The sequence below is a fragment of the Thyridium curvatum genome (assembly GCF_004353045.1).
Source record: "Thyridium curvatum strain D216 chromosome Unknown NODE_69_length_225005_cov_99.022861, whole genome shotgun sequence".
In the NCBI taxonomy this organism is placed as follows: Eukaryota; Fungi; Ascomycota; class Sordariomycetes; order Thyridiales; family Thyridiaceae; genus Thyridium; species Thyridium curvatum.
The window spans coordinates 67,776-84,957 of NW_022156824.1; the positions used below are offsets into that span (position 1 = coordinate 67,776).

At 56.5% G+C, this 17,182-nt stretch overlaps 7 protein-coding genes across 7 annotated transcripts; 4 read left to right on the forward strand and 3 right to left on the reverse strand.

The window, feature by feature from the left end:
* Window positions 1-644: 644 nt before the first annotated feature.
* Window positions 645-3,074, reverse strand: E0L32_009480 (uncharacterized protein; the record flags this gene model as incomplete). The annotated part of the gene is made up of 1 exon (XM_031144450.1): window positions 645-3,074. The coding sequence occupies one exon, from the start codon at window positions 3,072-3,074 to the stop codon at window positions 645-647; it is 2,430 nt and encodes an 809-aa protein (XP_030990999.1).
* A 4,122-nt stretch (window positions 3,075-7,196) lies between these two features.
* E0L32_009481 (uncharacterized protein) lies at window positions 7,197-8,172 on the forward strand (the record flags this gene model as incomplete). The annotated part of the gene is made up of 2 exons (XM_031144451.1): window positions 7,197-7,304; window positions 7,423-8,172. 2 exons carry the CDS (start codon window positions 7,197-7,199, stop codon window positions 8,170-8,172), a joined length of 858 nt encoding a protein of 285 aa, XP_030991000.1.
* Window positions 8,173-8,510: 338 nt separating this feature from the next.
* Window positions 8,511-10,524, reverse strand: E0L32_009482 (uncharacterized protein; the record flags this gene model as incomplete). The annotated part of the gene is made up of 4 exons (XM_031144452.1): window positions 8,511-9,479; window positions 9,535-10,086; window positions 10,150-10,217; window positions 10,275-10,524. The coding sequence occupies 4 exons, from the start codon at window positions 10,522-10,524 to the stop codon at window positions 8,511-8,513; spliced, it is 1,839 nt and encodes a 612-aa protein (XP_030991001.1).
* Window positions 10,525-10,876: 352 nt separating this feature from the next.
* On the forward strand, window positions 10,877-11,752 carry E0L32_009483 (uncharacterized protein; the record flags this gene model as incomplete). Its single annotated transcript, XM_031144453.1, has 1 exon — window positions 10,877-11,752. One exon carries the CDS (start codon window positions 10,877-10,879, stop codon window positions 11,750-11,752), a length of 876 nt encoding a protein of 291 aa, XP_030991002.1.
* Window positions 11,753-12,139: 387 nt separating this feature from the next.
* Window positions 12,140-13,942, forward strand: E0L32_009484 (uncharacterized protein; the record flags this gene model as incomplete). Its single annotated transcript, XM_031144454.1, has 1 exon — window positions 12,140-13,942. One exon carries the CDS (start codon window positions 12,140-12,142, stop codon window positions 13,940-13,942), a length of 1,803 nt encoding a protein of 600 aa, XP_030991003.1.
* Window positions 13,943-14,517: 575 nt separating this feature from the next.
* E0L32_009485 (uncharacterized protein) lies at window positions 14,518-15,162 on the reverse strand (the record flags this gene model as incomplete). Its single annotated transcript, XM_031144456.1, has 2 exons — window positions 14,518-14,868; window positions 14,944-15,162. 2 exons carry the CDS (start codon window positions 15,160-15,162, stop codon window positions 14,518-14,520), a joined length of 570 nt encoding a protein of 189 aa, XP_030991004.1.
* Window positions 15,163-15,704: 542 nt separating this feature from the next.
* Window positions 15,705-16,850, forward strand: E0L32_009486 (uncharacterized protein; the record flags this gene model as incomplete). The annotated part of the gene is made up of 1 exon (XM_031144457.1): window positions 15,705-16,850. One exon carries the CDS (start codon window positions 15,705-15,707, stop codon window positions 16,848-16,850), a length of 1,146 nt encoding a protein of 381 aa, XP_030991005.1.
* Between the last annotated feature and the right edge of the window lie 332 nt (window positions 16,851-17,182).

The window sequence follows — 17,182 nt, forward strand, 5'->3', positions numbered from 1 at the left end:
TTCCCCGAGTTCATCCCGCATTAGTCCATGAGCATCACAAATGCCGTCCATGAAAACGGAAACCCTTCCTCCGTGTCCTCCTTCAGCCATGGTGACGGAGAATGTCAATATTGTGCGTTGGAAACACATCACCATGCATTGGGTGTATTCACCCCGCCCATTTCTCATCTCATCAAAGACTTCCAACGCTCGCATAATGTGGCCAGAGGAAATCAACGGCTAAATAGAGAGATTGACAACAAAAAAAAGCCTCACTGGTTTCCTTCTTATATGCAGGAGATCTGTTTGCAAGACGTGCAAACATGGGCTTTGAAACAACAAGAAAAGAAAACCAAAGCAAAGGGGAATAGAGTATAGGAGCTATTATAATAATACATTGATGTGGAGCGCTATGCAATGGCGTAAAAGAGTTCTCGTGCCGTGGGTATATGTTTGGGTATCGAAGGCGAGACGCTGATGAATGATCCAAATCGCTGATGCAACTCAAGGCATCTGGGATAGTGTAGTGTGTGACGTGTAGTAGAGACTGGCACGCAGAAACGGTCTGCATCATGGAGTTGATCCACAAAGTACTATATCAAAGGGCCGCCAGATCGGGTATGGCTGATAGCTGAGGGTGATGGGGCGTCCATCTGACGCGTGTTTCATCTTCGAATCCGCTTGCCGTCTAAAAACTGTGGGCTACGGCCGTCGTAGTAAAGATTATGTTGTTGCTCGCGCTTGCGCTGCTCAAAAGCGGCTCGCTCCTCTTCGTCGAGCGAGAAGGCCTTCTTCAGCCAGCCGAATGCACTCCGTTTCTTCTTCAAAGTACGATCCCCAGGCGCATCTGGGTTTAGGGTCGACACAGTGCTGAGCATGCTCATGCCACCCATGCGGGAGGGCGCGTTGCGCTGGTGATAGGCAAAGGCTGGAGTCTGGTTCCCGGCGGTATGTGGCCGTTGCTGGAGGGGAGAGTGAGGACTGGCTCTCACGGGCCGGAAGTACTGCTGATCGGATTGGGGAGATGGGACCATGCCAGGCATGACAGGGGGCGAGAAGTCAACGCCGGAAGGATCCGCCATGGAGCGGACAGCCGCCCGGTCAACGTCGGACCCGTAAGCGGAGTCGGGGCCCGTGAAGGTGCGGTAGTTCTGGTATGTCCTCGGGGAAGCAAACGTCGGACGCTGGAGAGTAGGGTCGTGGCGGGGAGGCACTTGGATGGATTGCGGAGGAGTCGTCTTCAGAGATACACGCTGGCGCAGTGAGGTCCTCTTTGTGGGCTGCCCGGTCTCCGTCCTGACGTCTGTTGCAGCCTCTCCCTCGATCTGTATGGCTATGCTCTGTTTCTCGGCGCTGTCCCGGAGGAGCGGCGAGGAAATGCTCCGTACCGCCTCTGGCGCTTCTCGCCTTCGCGAGGCGGAGAGCCGCCTCCGACTTGACTTCTCCTGAAGTGGCGGTGGGCTCGGATCGTTGCGAGGCTTCTTCTTTTCCTCAACCACCTCTGTCCTGCTCCCAGCTGGGCTGTGCTTTTTAGCGGCTTCTTCAACGATACGGGGCGAAGGTAGCGGGGCTGGCGGCAACGGTGTGTATGTCCGCGGTTGAAGGATATACAGCGGTCCGTCTTCGGCTGGTGATTTTGGCGATTTTGGCGACGTCGGCGGAGGCGGCGATGCCCCGGAGGCGGGTGATGCTGGATCTGATAGATCTTGCTTGGGTAGCTCAACTTGGGCTTCATCTGCCTTCGTTTCCAGCTCTTCAGCCTTCGTCTCCGGCTCTTCTGGCTTTGTCTCCGGCTCTTCAACAATCACCTTGGGTGAGTCGTCCTTTCGAATCTCGGGCGTTTGTGCTGGCGTGTACTGGAAAGACGGGAGGGTGTCTTTAACAAATAAAGAATCCCTGATGGGTAGGTCGAAGTATGTAGGTCCTTCCGGCCGCTCCTCCGGGAGCCGACTAAACCGTAGAGACAGCCTCGGGGGCGCGACAGAGACTTTGGGAGATGGAGACGCCGGGGGTGTAGCCTCGGCAGAACCCTGAGAAGATGGGCGACTGCCCTCCAAGCTGGCTCCTGGACTCTCCACGGGACTTTCCCGTAGAGTCTCTCGGGGACTGGCCCCTCCGATCTCTTTCGGAGTGTGCGCAGGGCTGGTGTAGGGACGGACGCTGAACCTAGTCCGCCGGCTGACCTCGCCAGCTCTGCGATCCATCTCGGCAGTCATACCGTTCAATTTGCCAATCAAGGCGTTCATGGTATTGCTCTTTGCTTGGAGGTCGACGAAAGCGTTGAACCAGCCGCCAGTGTTGCCGCGCATCGCGTCGTAGATGCTGACGATATCTGGTTTCTTCCTCCGCCAAGGGCCATTTTCTTGCTCTGTCAAGTATAGAGTGAACTCACGCGTGCACTTCAGGCCTTCAGAAACGTCCTGAACGGACTGCACCAGGGCCGTGGTTGTGCGGGAGATGATGTGCTCAATCTTGACATTGCCCTCGACGATCTGCAGGCGGAAATTCCGATCTTCGAGCATCTGCTCAAAAACAGTCATGTTCTCCATGGGCAGCTTGAGGTAGTCGATCCGCTCGGTCAGCTCCTTGATGGCCAGCTGGAAATCCTCGAGCGTCACCTCTAGGAACTCGTCAACCTCGTCAATGTGCTCCTGAAGTATGGCTACGACCTGAGCATCGCTGTTGGCCAAGCCGTTCAGGAGGAGATAGACGCCAAAGGAGATCTGGGCCATGAGCTTTCGCAGTTCGTGGCATTTCTGACCAGGGCGCATACGCCAGAGAGGAGCCGGGGGGCCCTCGGACTTATCTTGATCCAGCAGCTGCTCGCGGCGGAAGCTGGCGTCGCCGGGGCGCAGCTTGGGCTTGGAAGCGAGGGTGCCGGATGTGACCTCCTGCAGTGACTCGGCAAAGGCGGCCTGCATGGTCGGGATCGGGTGTAGGGGTATGTTGCCCTGCCTGGGTTTCGGGGTCCGGCGCGCCTCGCCTTCTGGCCGGCTCGTGGAACGTGCATCCTGTGGCTGGGCTGGAGATCGCGCAGGTGTAACGTGATCGTCGCGGGCAAGCGACGTCTGGTTCTGGGGGCGTGTGGACGACATCGCGACGGCTGACATGCTTTCGTCTCGGGGGAAAAGGGGGGGTTAGTCGTCGTGGGCAGCACGGGGCCGGTGCGACCCAGGGTGAGGCAGGACTTCTCGGCGGCGCGTTCGAGACGGGCCTCCGCGCTGCAGCCACCCGCGCAAGAGTCTGTGACTGCTGCTGACTGGGTGGTACGAGCCGGGCAGTGGAAGCGAAAGGAAGGCACGACAGCGGCGCGGCTCTTGCTGGCGTGCAGGATTATCTCAAGTGCCAGCGACCGCAGACAGATGTCAGGAAGCCAGGTCTGGGCCCATGTGCATCTTGCAGTGCGAGGTACTTGGGTAGCAGGATTCTCCAGGCCACGGCGGCTGACAAGACCGTGAGTCCTCAACGAACAACAGAACTGTCCACAGAACGAGCTGCTCCGTGCTATGCCTATCGAACTACCGAGTTCAATGCCTTCTGAGCTTTCGAAAGAGTCACGATAACGACGATATGGCGTGTCGTGTTGGTGATCTGGGGATGCCGATTCAGGCGCCTGTTCGACCCAAGGCGCAGTTGCAAATAGGGACTGTCGTCGTGCCTGGCGATTGTACTCTTTCGGTGGAGGAGACACAGCAATGTCTCAGTAGCGTGCTACAGGTTTTTGGTGCGCATGTTGGTTGGTATTTGTGTGTTGGAATACTGAGCTTGGAATACCCTGCCGACGACGACCTTCCGACCTCGAAGGACGGAGGAGGGAGGGAGCAGGAGAGCGCGAGGGGGAAGCCAGCCGAAAGCGTTGGAGGGAGGGTAGGATCTTTTGGGAGAAAGGGTGCGGTGCTGGATACGGAGAGGGAGATTTGGCGTTGGTGAGAAAGCTGGACTGTACCCACACCCGGCCGGACGCTACCGTAGCGCGAATGCGAATCTACTTGTAAGTATTGTAGGTACACCCACCGCCAGTTGGTGCTGAGAGACGAGTACCTAACTTCGTAAGGTAGACATGAAGGAGCATAAGGGGAGAGGGTTTGATCTGATCTGTATCTGTATCTGTATCTGACTACGTTGCTATTCCACTGTCGAGCACGATCCCTCGGTAGGCATCTACTCTGCGAGCAGGCCTACCCGGTCTAGGGGCCGTTTCTCTCGCTACGGATAAGCGACGAGACTGGTCACATCTCTGGTCTTGTTTGAACAAACACACCCCGTAACTCGACCTTCCGGGGGGGCTCTATGCGTTCTTTGGTCGTCTTGGCAGAGCTGTAATATTGATGGACTCTGTCCTGCAGTGCAGGCTGCTGATATTCACTCGTTCATTCATCGATACATTGGAGTATTGTAACCATGCCAGTCCAGCCGTGTCCGTCCTCCCCCCCGCTCCTCGTACACCCAGACAATGCCTACCTACAATACAAGATAGGAGAAATGGCAGGTAATGTACCTAGGTAGCTATCAATCCATCACGGATGGGAAAAGGAGATGTGACTGGCCGCCCGGATTCGACGCTGCAGCCTTTTTAGCACGCCACCCACCTGCAGCAGCCCACATCCACCAGCGCCCGCGAGCGGCCATCCTAGCAACGCCTAGCTCACTAGCCCCTGGCGGGGTTTCCCTAAGGGGCAGTCTAGCTCCCTAAACAGCCGTGGCAGCCCAGGTTGAGCCCGGGACCCCTGCCCGGTCAAATCTCTGGATCATCCCTGTCGGGAGGTCTTCAAGGCTTTTGGGCTTTCTCAGTCTGTCAGATGCTGTGTGCGGCTGGGCTCTCCTCCTCTTTGGCCAGTGATAAACGGTGGTCCAGACTCCCTCCCCCCTCCTTTTTGGATCTTGTGTGATGCGAGTACTCCGTAAAGGAATGAATCCTGGAGAGAGGGAAAAAAAAGAAAGCCATGACGCGGGACAATGAGCCGCCGGGTTGCTGCACGCAACTCCATTTAAGTTACCTATGGGATGGATCCCGACTCATGCTACCCAAAGCGGGATGAGATGCGAGCGTGGCCTACGGAATGCCTCAATGATACTAAAATCCAATAAACGACGGGCCAGAGCATACAGGCAGGTAAGGTAGTTCTTGGAAGTTCAACCCACACGCCCAATACCTGGTTCTGCTATCATCAGGGCCTGGGACCCTCCGCGCAGTCTCTCTCTCCACCGCGGCACCGCGGGTCTTTAGGCTCATCCCGACGAGTTTTATTCTGTTGGCGGCACGCGTTCATCTAGGATTCCAGCAAAGGCGTTTTTAGAACCCGGGAAACGTTGTCGCACGGGAGGGGGAGGCATCCCTTGCCGTGTCCGCTTTCGAGCCGGTTGACACTAGCCCTGGCCTCCTTTCTTTTCTGCAACTTGCTCGGCCACAAGTCCGCACATGCTCGTTACGAGGAAGGCCATGGGCCTGGCCTTCAAGCGTCAGGATGACCAAGAACTGGAGATTGTTGTCGAATCGCGAAACGATCTGGGATAGACACAACCAGGATCGCCCATGGGTCCTTCTCCAGCCGCTTAGCCGCGTAGGTGGGCATTGCATGGAGAGAGTGCCGATGTGTTTTACTCCCCTCGACTCCCAAGTGGGCGTCTGAATGGTGGACGGAAGTTCATCAGGAGCTACCTCAATCTTAACAATCAATATCCTTGTCATGTCCTTGCCCTAGAACTCGGAAAGACCTATCCCACTACCTAAATCCGACGGGTTCGATGGACAGTCAAGTACTTCTGTTAGCAGGCCGTCAACGAATCTGGCCATCACTTGACTCTGTTCTCCAAGCCTTGTACGTGGGACCCGACCCTGGACTGCACGCAAGGAACACCCTTCCATGCCTAGACAGGCCCGTGAAACCCTCGTCGCGCAGATCTTTGCTAGGAGCCGTTGGCCTGCTCGCGATCGCCTGTTTCCTCGACTGTTTGAAACGACAGAGTCTCAGGTGGACGACAATACGAACTGAGAAACAAAACGCTCCGGGCCGTTGGCCTACGCGGTGTGCTAGAGTTGACAAATCTCTGCTCGATCCTCGCGCCTCTTCTCCTGAGCGGTGCAGCATCGTAGGGTTGCATCGACCCGCTACCCCGGGGCTGGCATTTCAGGTTGATCTGCTACTGAGGAGGAAAACCGACCGCCGACATGCCTAGGAATCTCGATGAGAAAGGAGAAGAAAGGAGCAGAACGTACTGTTGGAAGCCATGATTGCGAACCGTGTAGCTCGTTGACCCTTGGCCCAATGCAATCAACATACATAGACATCGTCATCCCCAACCTGCAAAATCCCAGTCTACAAGTACAAGTACGCCCTTCTCCAGTAGGCTGTACCAACAACCTCCACTTGCGGTTATCCATTGACCCTACGAAAACAGGGTATTCTGCAGGGATTCAGAGACCTAAGAAGACAACATCACCGCCGAGGGGACAAGCGAAGCCCAGGCGACGATAAGTCTTGGCCACTCCCTTTCCAGGCGATCAGTTTAGATAGCTTCAACTCTTCCTGCCCATCGACCTCTTGCTCTTAGTGATGCGCGGTCGATCCTCCGCCTCAAAGAGCTTAAATGTCAGACTGGTTTCACACAAAAGGCGCTGATCACCATCTTGCAGTGGGAGTTCGGTGACCAGATCCGCCGGCTTGGCTGGGCTGTGCCGTGTCTTACTCGTGGTTGGAATGGGAATTGCTTCTCGTCCAGTTTAGCTCTCAGCCACGCGGTACTCGTGTGAAGCTGGGCTGGCTGGGAGGCGCCAACTGATCAAACTCCGCTGGACTACTCCGGACTTTCTGCCCATTCTTCCAAACAACAACTACCCAACCACACAAATCGGGCTTTTCCTTTTGTTCGCATTTCAAGCCACAGATATTCCTGTACATTGACGTAGGCAACAAAGTGTCCAGGCAGGCCTGGGCTTCATAAGCTCCAGAAATGGAAAATTAAGAACAGGGGTGGCCGTGTTAACCATCGCAGAGCTACGCAAATCACAAAACCACACTTCGTACTTGGATGCGCGCATAATATACCCTAGTAATCTGCTCTCCATCTCGCGGGTCGACTGACTCTCAACACCAGTCCCCGCTCCTTTTTTTTTTCCCTTTCTTAACAAACAGGACCGTGTTGCGTGCTCTGCTCCGTAATTTATTCACCTTCTTTCGGGCTTGTCTCTTGAGACTCTTCGCTCGGCCGCCCGCATCATGGCCCGCGTCTTCGCCTTGGGCAAGGACAGGTGGGATCCGACCAACAGATTCGAGACATCCTGGATCCTGCCGCCCTACGTGCTCGGTCTCTGCCGCGCCCTCTTCGTAAGTTTGGCCCTCTGCCTCTTCACACTGCTGCTCGCATACACCTCGGGGGGAGGGGGGGAGGGGCATCGCTTTTGCTCACCACCTCTCTCGAAAACCTACCTAGTCCATCTTCCAGTTCGTCGTCCTGCTCTACAACATCGGCTTCTACTGCACCCACGAGCGCCGCGGGGGCTGCGCCGCGGCGGCAAACACCTTCTCCTACTTCACCGTCCTGACCTACTGGGGCCTCGCCTTCTACTTCGCCGCCGCCGCCGCCCACACCCTGACCTACGCCGCCACGGGCCGCGCGCTGCTCGACCGCCTGCCGCGCGCCCTCCAGGCCCTGCACTCGGCCTACTACACCTCGGTCGTCGTCTACCCCTTCATCGTCACCGTCGTCTACTGGGGCGTGCTCTTCCGCCCGGGCGCCCTGGCCGCGCCCTTCGACCTCTTCAGCAACGTGTCGGAGCACGCCCTCAACGCCGGCTTCGCGCTCTTCGAGATCCTCGTCCCGCGCACGGCCCCGCCGCCCTGGCTGCACCTGCTCTGGCTCGTCGTCGGGCTGGCGCTGTACCTCGCGCTCGCGTACGTCACGCGCGCCACCAAGGGCTTCTACACCTACTCCTTCCTCGACCCGCGCAGGAACGGCGGCCTCGTCGCCGCCTACGTGTTCGGCATCGCCGTCGGCTGCGCCGTCGTGTTCGCGCTCGCCTGGGCCGCCATCTGGCTGCGCAGGTGGGCGACCGAGGACAAGCTGGGCATGCGCGGCAAGATGTCGCCCAAGGCCGAGTGGCGGCGGCGCGACGACGAGGACGTCGAGATGACGGGCCACCACCAGGAGTCGTGGTCCGAAAGGGGAAAGGCCGTGCAGGAATCCTCGCGCTGAGGTGCAGGGCTTGTGGGAGAGAGATGTTAAGGTTTTTCTCCTGAGCGTTGGAGTTTCGAATGGTGCTTTTGATGTTGGGCATTGGATGTTTGCGATCCTGGTGCTAGAACATTGACAAGATTTATATACCCCTGATTTCCGACGTGAGATTGCGTACCACTACTCAATCTTTCTGGTCTAGAAATGGGACGACGCTCTGCATTGGGAGAAAATCGTTCCATGTACTCATTATATCCTCACAGAATGCTAATGCCTTCGCTCCGTGCCAGCCATCAAAGAAGTGTTTTGTTTACACACACATATAGAGATATATATATCGTACACCAAAGAGACACCGCTCAGCACTTGAGCCGGATGCCCTTCCTCAGCTCCTCCTCGCGAATCTCAAACATGACCTGCACGCCGACGAACAGCGCGCCGCAAGCCGTAGCCAGGAAGATGAGCCCGGAGAAGTCATGAAAGATGCCCTTGATGATGCTCTGCATGCCGTCCAGCCCCACGGCGAACCCGATCAGGTTGGCGCTGATCATCATGAGCACGTTGCCCACGGCGCCGACGCAGCACAGCATGCGGTACGCCGTCGGCCGCGACTCCCACTTGCGCCGCGGGAACGCGAAGCCCGCCAGCACCTCGGGCAGGAAGAAGAAGACGACGAGCCAGCCCCAGATGAGCAGGCGCAGCTGGATGTCGTGCCACAGGGCCACGAACGTGAAGACGAGCAGGTAGGTCACGACGGAGCGCGCGCCGCTGCGCCAGCTGCGGAAGTTGGCGCCGCCGAGCGGCACGTAGATGTACCGGATGAGCCACTTGTTGTAGGAGCGGTGCCACGCGCGCCAGAAGGCGAGGGTGCTGTAGTTGTTGCTGACGCAGCGCAGCATGTTCTCCGGCGGGTCGATGCCGTCGATCAGAGACCAGAGGCGGAAGAGCCGCCAGGGGATGAGCAGCTTGAGCCAGATGAGGTGCAGGTTGAAGAAAGAGAGGAGGGACAGCTGCGCGGCCGTATACGACGACCAGTCCGGGCCGGCTTTGGATATGGCGCCCACATAGTCGTAGTGCAACACAAGCTCCATGGCCAGCAAGCATAGGGCGAAGCGCACGGCATAGCGAACGGTGCGCGGGGTCTCGATGCTCGCGGCCTTGTAGCGGCATTGCCACATGTAGTCATTGAAGGTCATGATCGGCCCGGTCAAGTACAGTGGTGCATACACAGCATAGGCCATGTAGTTCCGGAAGGAAAAGTCCCTAGTCTCTGCAGGGATCGTCACGCGATCCCGCTCAGAGAGGTTGGCGGGATCCAGTTGTTTCTTCTTTGGAATATTAGCTTTGTCTCTTGCGCATGGACGGGGAGCGAGTATCTTATACCTCAACGGGACTTGAGCCTCTTCCGTCTTGGCCCCAGCAATAGTCCAGATTGAAGCTGATCAGCCTCAGAACCGTCAAGTTGAAAAGCACCTCCCATCTGGCCATGAGACCGCCCCAGCTGTCAAGCCATGAACCCCACTGCACCAACGGCGAGTCGGGTGCGGAAATGAGGAGGGCAATGCTTTTGTAGTGGTATCCCTCACAGAGCTCATTTGCGAACAGGATGCCAATGTTGAACACCCAGGTCGCAACCGGCACATACTTCCGCGGCAATCCGGTCGCAAGCTGATAATTGGTATAGAGGATCGCAAGGACTTTGAGGGCGGAGAAGCCGTGAAGGGCGACAAGGTAGACGAAGGCAAAAGCATAGTCAAAGGAGACCCGCTGGTTCAATCGTGCTTCGGCATGTTCGGGCTTGACCTCCTTTCCGCTATGCTGGGGCGTAGGATATACAGCGTTCCAGACCTTCCGGCAAAAGGGATGCGCAAGAAGGAGGATGGCCATATAAGGGAGATTGGATCGAAAGCTATGGTATTGGGCATCGGAAACGTCCTGCGCCAAACGTGAGCCTCTTTCAGGTAATCCCGGCGGAGGGGAGGTTTAGAGAAGTCTTACAATCTTTCGTCCTGGAATCCACCCCGGAGAGAGGTATTGTTCGAATTTTGAATAACGAGGATCGGAGGCTACCACAACTGTCAGGAACAAGAGCTACATGGTAGACAAAGACCAGGGTCGCATACGCCTTGATACATCATATGCGATCCAGAACATCCACGGGACCAGGATCAAGAACACAATGTAGTAGAGGAAGAACTCCGGGGTCCTCCATTTGGGCGGCTGTGCTTTCGGATCTGGCTTGACGGCTCTCTTGCCCGTCAGAGTGTCTCGCGACTCGACGACTGTCTTGTAGGGAACCGAGGAAGGGGTGGTGAAGCGAGTGTCGAGGTTGTCTATGTCATAGACACTCTTTAGGAAAGAAAGGGGGCCCATTATGGCCGAATAAGATATGTTAGAGTACAAAGTCAGCGCATGATCCGTGAGGGGTTCTTGGTGAATGAATGGCACAGCCAGACAGAGCGTCAGGTGGCTCTCTCTCGAAGTCGGGCTGAGAGGGCGGAAGTGCGATGAAACTGCGGCCGCCAAGGTGTTCTTGCTGCAACGCGTCCACGTCTACAAGTAATTAAGAAATGTCACGGTGTGCAGTGAGGCTAGCGTTTTGGCGAGCTGCTAAACTCGGGGGCTCCAGCTGCCAATCAACGCGATGCTTATTCCAGTAAGACCCCTGATTTTAGTGCCTGGACCTTTGCCGAGGCACGCAAGGCTGCCCCATCATGGAGTCCCGATGGATGCCGCCGCCGCCGTCGCCGTCGCCGCCTCGGGCTTGTTTCTCTTCTCAACCCGTGCCAATATCTGGGGTAGAGTGAATCATACAAATATCTTGGCTAAGAAGGGATCCTCTATAGATTATCGACTGCATCGCATACTGCATTTCCAACAACAGCGCTCATTGCATCGACACTCTGCTCTACATTCTATGAGCGTTCGCATATCTCGAAACATCAGTGCCGTCTCAAGAATCGCCAGGCGAGGCTTCAGTTCACCTCGACCACAAGCCATCAAGCACGCCAGCTCATGGTTCAAGTCTAAAATGGAAGTAAACAGACCACCACCGGGAGACTCAAACTATGAGTACTTCAAGAGTATTCCATGGTGTAATGAGCACTTGCAGGATCCCAAGGTCGTCGTGGAGACACCCATATGCAGAGTTCGCAAGCCTTCGACAGAAGACGAACTCTTTGCAACAACATTGAGCACGGAAAGAACCATCCCCGCGTTCCTGATGTTCTACGAACGGCCGTCGAAACCGGGAGAGCGTGTTGACGAAGTCAAGGCTTTCCTCCGATTAGAGGAGGGGATCAACGGGTTTCCAAACACCTCCCACGGCGGCATTGTCATTGCCATCCTCGACGAGATCATGGGCCTTCTTGGCCAGGTCAATAGAAAGTTGGGCGGTGTCCCAGACAAGGACCAGATGACGGCCTTTCTCAACACCAAATTCCTCCAGCCAGTGATAACTCCGGGTGTCATCCTAGTCACTGGAAGGTTACAGAAATTCGAAGGTCGCAAGTTGTTCATGGAGTCTGCCATATGGGACAAGGACTCCAACAAACTAGCGCAAGGCGAGGCATTGTTCGTCATTCTCAAGCCCAAGATATGACAAGGGCCTGCTTTGCCGCGTATGTCCTCTGTCGGGGATGAGTGCCGGGTGGTTGAGTAGGGAATCGTGCTAGAGTTTCTCGAAGAATATCGGAGCGGTTGACTCTAGCTCTATAGATCATGGAGGGCATATAGTCTTTCATGTAGACATACACAGATGAATAATCGCTTATTCACATTGTTTGGGAGGTTGAGATTGAATCGACTGAATGATCCAGGCAGGGCCCAAGCAACTACAAGTACCTAACAGCGCCCCGCTTCACTTCGTGCAAGTAGTCACCCGCCCAGCACCCTTCTCCTGCCTCCACCTGCAGACATCTTTTTTTTTTTTCTTCCGCTTTCCAACGCACCAACTTTGTCGCGCCAACAGCGACAGCACACCGACAACATGACTTCAGTCAAGGACAGCTTCCTGGACCTAGAGCGACACCGGAAATTGCTAGAGCAAAACGTCGAGAAGCTCAGGCAATCCCTGCAGCAGTGGCAGCTCTGGAACCTAGAGTATGAAGCTCTGAAAGAGGAGGTGTCGTCGCTCCCAAAGCCTGTGGAGCGTGCAGACCTCGCAAGAATACGCAGGGACTTTGATGGCCAGGTGGTTACCAAGAAGGAAGTCGACGAGATCTTTGGTCGGGTCGATGTGAAGCCTGCTGAGCAGATCGTCAATGTCCTGTCAAGGCGGATCGACTATTCTACGAAAAATGTGGAAACGCTCGAGAAGCAGCTCGAGGCGGCCGAGAACAAACTCGCCGCCGCGACTGTGCTTACGCAACCCGACTACACACACGAAGATGGCGAGCAGGTCATGGACATTGTGGAGCAGCTGGACGACGACGATAATGTCGTCTCCTACCGTGTGCAGACCCCGGGCGACATACAACCGCAGATATTGGAGGCTCTGAAAAAGGCTGGCATCAAGGACTTGCCGGATCTCAACAAGGAGCCGGGGTCGGAACGTGCGTCTGATGAAAATGAAGAGGATCGAGTTAAGGAAGACGACACGGCTCAACAGACTGCACCCACCTCTCGAGAGGACGCAAGAGAGGACACCTCTGAACCAAGCCAAGTTTCTTCACCAAGAAAGAAGAAAGGTGTCTCATTTGCAGAAGATACCAAATTGGGCCACGATGATGATGAGAACAACGGTACACCGCCTCAATCACGAGCAGCCCAGCGACTGACACAGATCATGCGGACCGCAAAGGAGCAAGAAGATCAGAAGTCATCCTCTGCCATTATCCCCGAGGGCGAATCGGCAGAGGACGCTGCTCTGCGCCAGGAAATGCTTGAGTACAGCATGTCCGAGATTGGTCCCGTCGTGGCCGAGCTTTCCCTGGAAGACGGCACCGACGACGAGGATGATGATATAGACTTCGACTATACCGACGAAGAAGAGGATGAAGACGCTTATGGAAGATCCAATTTCCATGTGGATGCCGACTATCGCGAGCGGATGTTAGAGTTGCAGGAGAAGTTGGGTGTCAAGTCAACATTCACGCGGGGTAGCGTGCCTGACGAAGGTGTTGGACGGATCTCTATTGTGTCTCCTGATGCAGCAAAAGAGCCTGAAATCCAGCAGTCTAGCCTTAAACCTGAAGGCAAGACACCTGATACGACCGAGAAGAAATCGGTTCAGTTTGCACAGAGCCTTGACATCGCCCCCAATGGTATAGCAACTCTGCCAGAACGACCAAAACGTCAACAGACAGAGCCGGTTAAACCGTTAGTTGAACCCTTGAGCGACATTGTTGAGCGGACCAAGCCAGCTGCAGCACCCACGCAAAATACTTCAAGGAAACCCTCGAGGTTCAAGTCAAGCCGAACTGACAACAAAGATACCAGCGTATCGACCCAGGAAGGAACGACATCAACCCCCAAGGGCCCAGAGGAGGCACCCGTGCGATTTCTGGACCAGGACATCGACCAGAGGATTGCACCGTCCGGACCGGAGGGCCAAACCATCGCGGATTCTGTCCTGGAGAGAGAGACAACGAAGCCAAGAGAACCAGACGAGATGGATGCCGCTCTGCTCCACCAGGAGGCAGCTGTTGAGTACCATCGGAAAAGGAACCGCCTCATTCATAGCCAAGGAGGCTTCATGAAAGAGGACAAGTCACCAACTGTTCCTGTGGAAGAGGACGAAGAGCCAAAGCGGGTGAGCAGGTTCAAGGCCGCTCGTCTGTCCAAGCAGTAGATCGATCCGTATCGATCAACTGTTTACACTAGACCTAAGCGATCACCAGGTTAATCAGCCAATCAATACTGCAAAGCTGTGCCACCAAAGCGACCGGAGTCATAGCATTGGAGTGTGCTCGTTTCCATTTGATGATGCCAATACCCTGTAGTCTCTCGTTGACGCCAGTACGCCTCAGGTAGGGCTACAACCTCTTCTCCTTTCCATCCCAGCCCGAGCAGGACTGGGACCCTATACACAAGATTTCCTAGCTTGGTACCAGCAGACGGAACGCTTACTATCTGACAATTGATGTGCTGCAGCTTGCAATCTGCTTCCACATTACTAGCGATTCCAATATCAAATTGATGGGCCCTCTGACGCCATGACTAAAAGCTCTTTAGAGTTTCCCGTGGTCTAGGCGATTCGTTTCACCCCTCACATTTCCTACTTCTCCTGCCGCCTTGTGTATCGATTGGTTTGATGCAGGGACGGACGGATAATATCATGACTTCATTTTGGATTTTGGATTTAGGGCGACGAATGACCGCTGTTTCCCCTAATCTACATAGCATCGCGCCGTACAGGGACGGATATCAATTGATTTTGGCCTTGCTAAAGTCCATCTCCGGGTGCTGCTCCTGGAACTTCTTGAGAATGTCTGCCTTCTTTTGCTCGTCCGACGTGGGCAGCCCTTGCTCCTTCTGCCGCTGATCAAACATCATCTTCTCGACCATGCCCCGGGTTTCACCGTCCAGGTCTGAGAGCTTGGAAGACTCTGGGGTGATCTTGGTGACGTCGATCTTGGGTGCGCTGGTCACGACGTGAGGCCACCACTCCATCTTGTTGACCTTGTCGAGGTGGATCTCGAGCAGCTTGGTGCCATCGGAGGCAGAGGTCAGCGTCCAGGTCGACTCGTCGACACGGACCGCGTGGGGAAGATCGCCCTTGAGAAGTGTTAGTGGCTGGGACACTTTTCTTCATAATTGAAACAGCTGTAGAGCCAATTCATTTTCCCTTACATCGATGAACGGCTCCTGGCCCTTGACACGTGCCAGTAGTTTCTGCTTCTTGATGTCGACAATCAGATCCCGTGCCTTGAGGTTGCCGGGAATCGAGATGCTGATATCAAGGTCACCGATGGTCTGGGACCACTTGTAGGGAAGGGCCTCCTGCTCTGCCTTCTCCTTGGCGGCGGCGGCGGCCTCCTCTGCAGGCGTTGGTTCTGGTAGCGAAGACATGTGTTAGTGGCGGGGTAGCAAATGGCGTTGGGTCCAAGGGCGGTTTCGGTGGGAGTAGAAGGGAGGCTTGCAAGAGCGATTATGCTTGAGAGTGAATCAAATAATAGTGCAGCATCCCAAATTTATCTTGGGAACTCACCTTTGTCGGTCATATTTTGCGGTGTGGTGTGTTGGTCGCTGCTGAGAGTCAAGCTCTGGAAGTTGATCGAAGGACGAGAAGGCTGACAAAAGAGCTTTGGTGGGGGCCGCTGCCCACCATCTTTATCTGCGCCCAATCGATAACTGAGCTGTGTCAATTTAGCTCCCTGGCAGCCTTGTTTCTGACCTCACCTCCAGCTACATCAGACAACCTTACTCCCTCTCCCCAGCATTCGAACCTGTCACCAGCTTCGACGAAGCCACACGCATCCCTTCGACCGGGAGCTTGCCACAAAGACGTACCTACGTCTCATCCCACAGTCCCACTCATGAAGTAACAGAAAAAGAGCCTCTCCGATAACCCACGCCCTCCTCCCGTCGCCCCCCCCCCCGAACAGCGCACAATGTCTCGCAAGGCAGCACCGATAGGCTCGCGGCCCGCGGCGGCGGGCGCCACGGCGGTGCCCACGCTGGGCGGCTCCGACATGGACGTCTGCCCCGTGTGCAAGACGATGCGCTACCTCAACAAGGACATGGTCTTCCTCATCAGCCCGGCCTGCTACCACCCCATGTGCTCCAACTGCGTGAACCGGCTGTTCGCGGCGCCGAACCAGTGCCCCTACGCCGGCTGCGGGCGCACGCTGCGCCGCAAGGAGTTCCGCGAGGCCTTCTTCGGCGATCTGCAGGTCGAGCGCGAGGTCGACGTGCGCAAGCGCGTCGCGCGCGTCTTCAACCGCGTCGAGGACGACTTTGAGAGCCTCGACGCCTACAACGAGTACCTCGAGCGCGTCGAGCAGCTGACCATGGACCTCGTCTGCCGCGGCGACGAGCCGCGCCGCGCCGCCGCCGAGGCCGAGCTCAAGCAGTGGGAGGCCACGCACCGCGCCGAGATCGAGCGCAACCGCCGCAAGGGCGAGCGCGCCGACGAGGTCACGCGCAGCCGCCTGGCCGCCGAGAAGGAGGCCGCCCGCCAGCGCCGGCTCGAGGCCGCCCGCCAGGACGAGGAGGACCGGCTGGCGAGGGAGCGTGAGCGCGAGGAGGACCTGGACACGCTGGCCGCGGCGCCCGAGGGCACCGCCGGCCGCATCATGCTCAAGAAGCGCGGCCAGCACCGCCGCGAGAGCCTCGTGGCCGCCGAGGAGGCGGCCCTCCGGCGCGCCGCGGCCGGCGGCGGCCTGTCGATCCGCGGCCTCAAGGAGAACCGCAGGAAGGGCGGCGCCGGCGCCGGGGGCGGTGCCGACGGGCCGTACGACCCCTTTGGCGGCACGGACCTGGCGCCCACGCGCTACGTGCTGCAGGACGGGTACAAGAACCCCTTCCTCGACCGGGCGCGCGACCACTACAGCCACACGTCGGGCGGGTACAGCGTCAAGGAGTACTACGCGCGGGCCATGTTCGACGCCTTTGCCGGCCTCGGCGTCTTCATCGAGGACGACAAGGAGACGGGCCAAGGGACGACGGCGGCCTCAGTGGCCACGCTGGGGGCTTCGATGGCCGCAGGCAGCGAAAGCCGGCCGATCAACATGGAGGTTGACGATGTCTTTGGTTAAGGACAGTCAGGGGAGGGGGGGAATTTGCTTTTCAGTCAGTCCAGCTCAAAAATGGTGCATAGCGTTGGCGTTTGCTTCGGAATACGGCCCCTGGGCGGGGATCAACCCATATTTGTGCATTTAGATAATCCTTTGCAGATGGAACATAATAATACGAGTTCTCACAGTGATTTAATTCAAGAAAACAGAACATTGTGAGTGTGGAATGATGGTATCCCTCTATTACTGCTGCTCTTATGTCTGTCATTGGTTACCCATCCCCTCCGTCCTGTTCGGTGCATTCTCAGCAGACACTCACGATACTACCTAGAGATAAAAATGAGTATACCTTC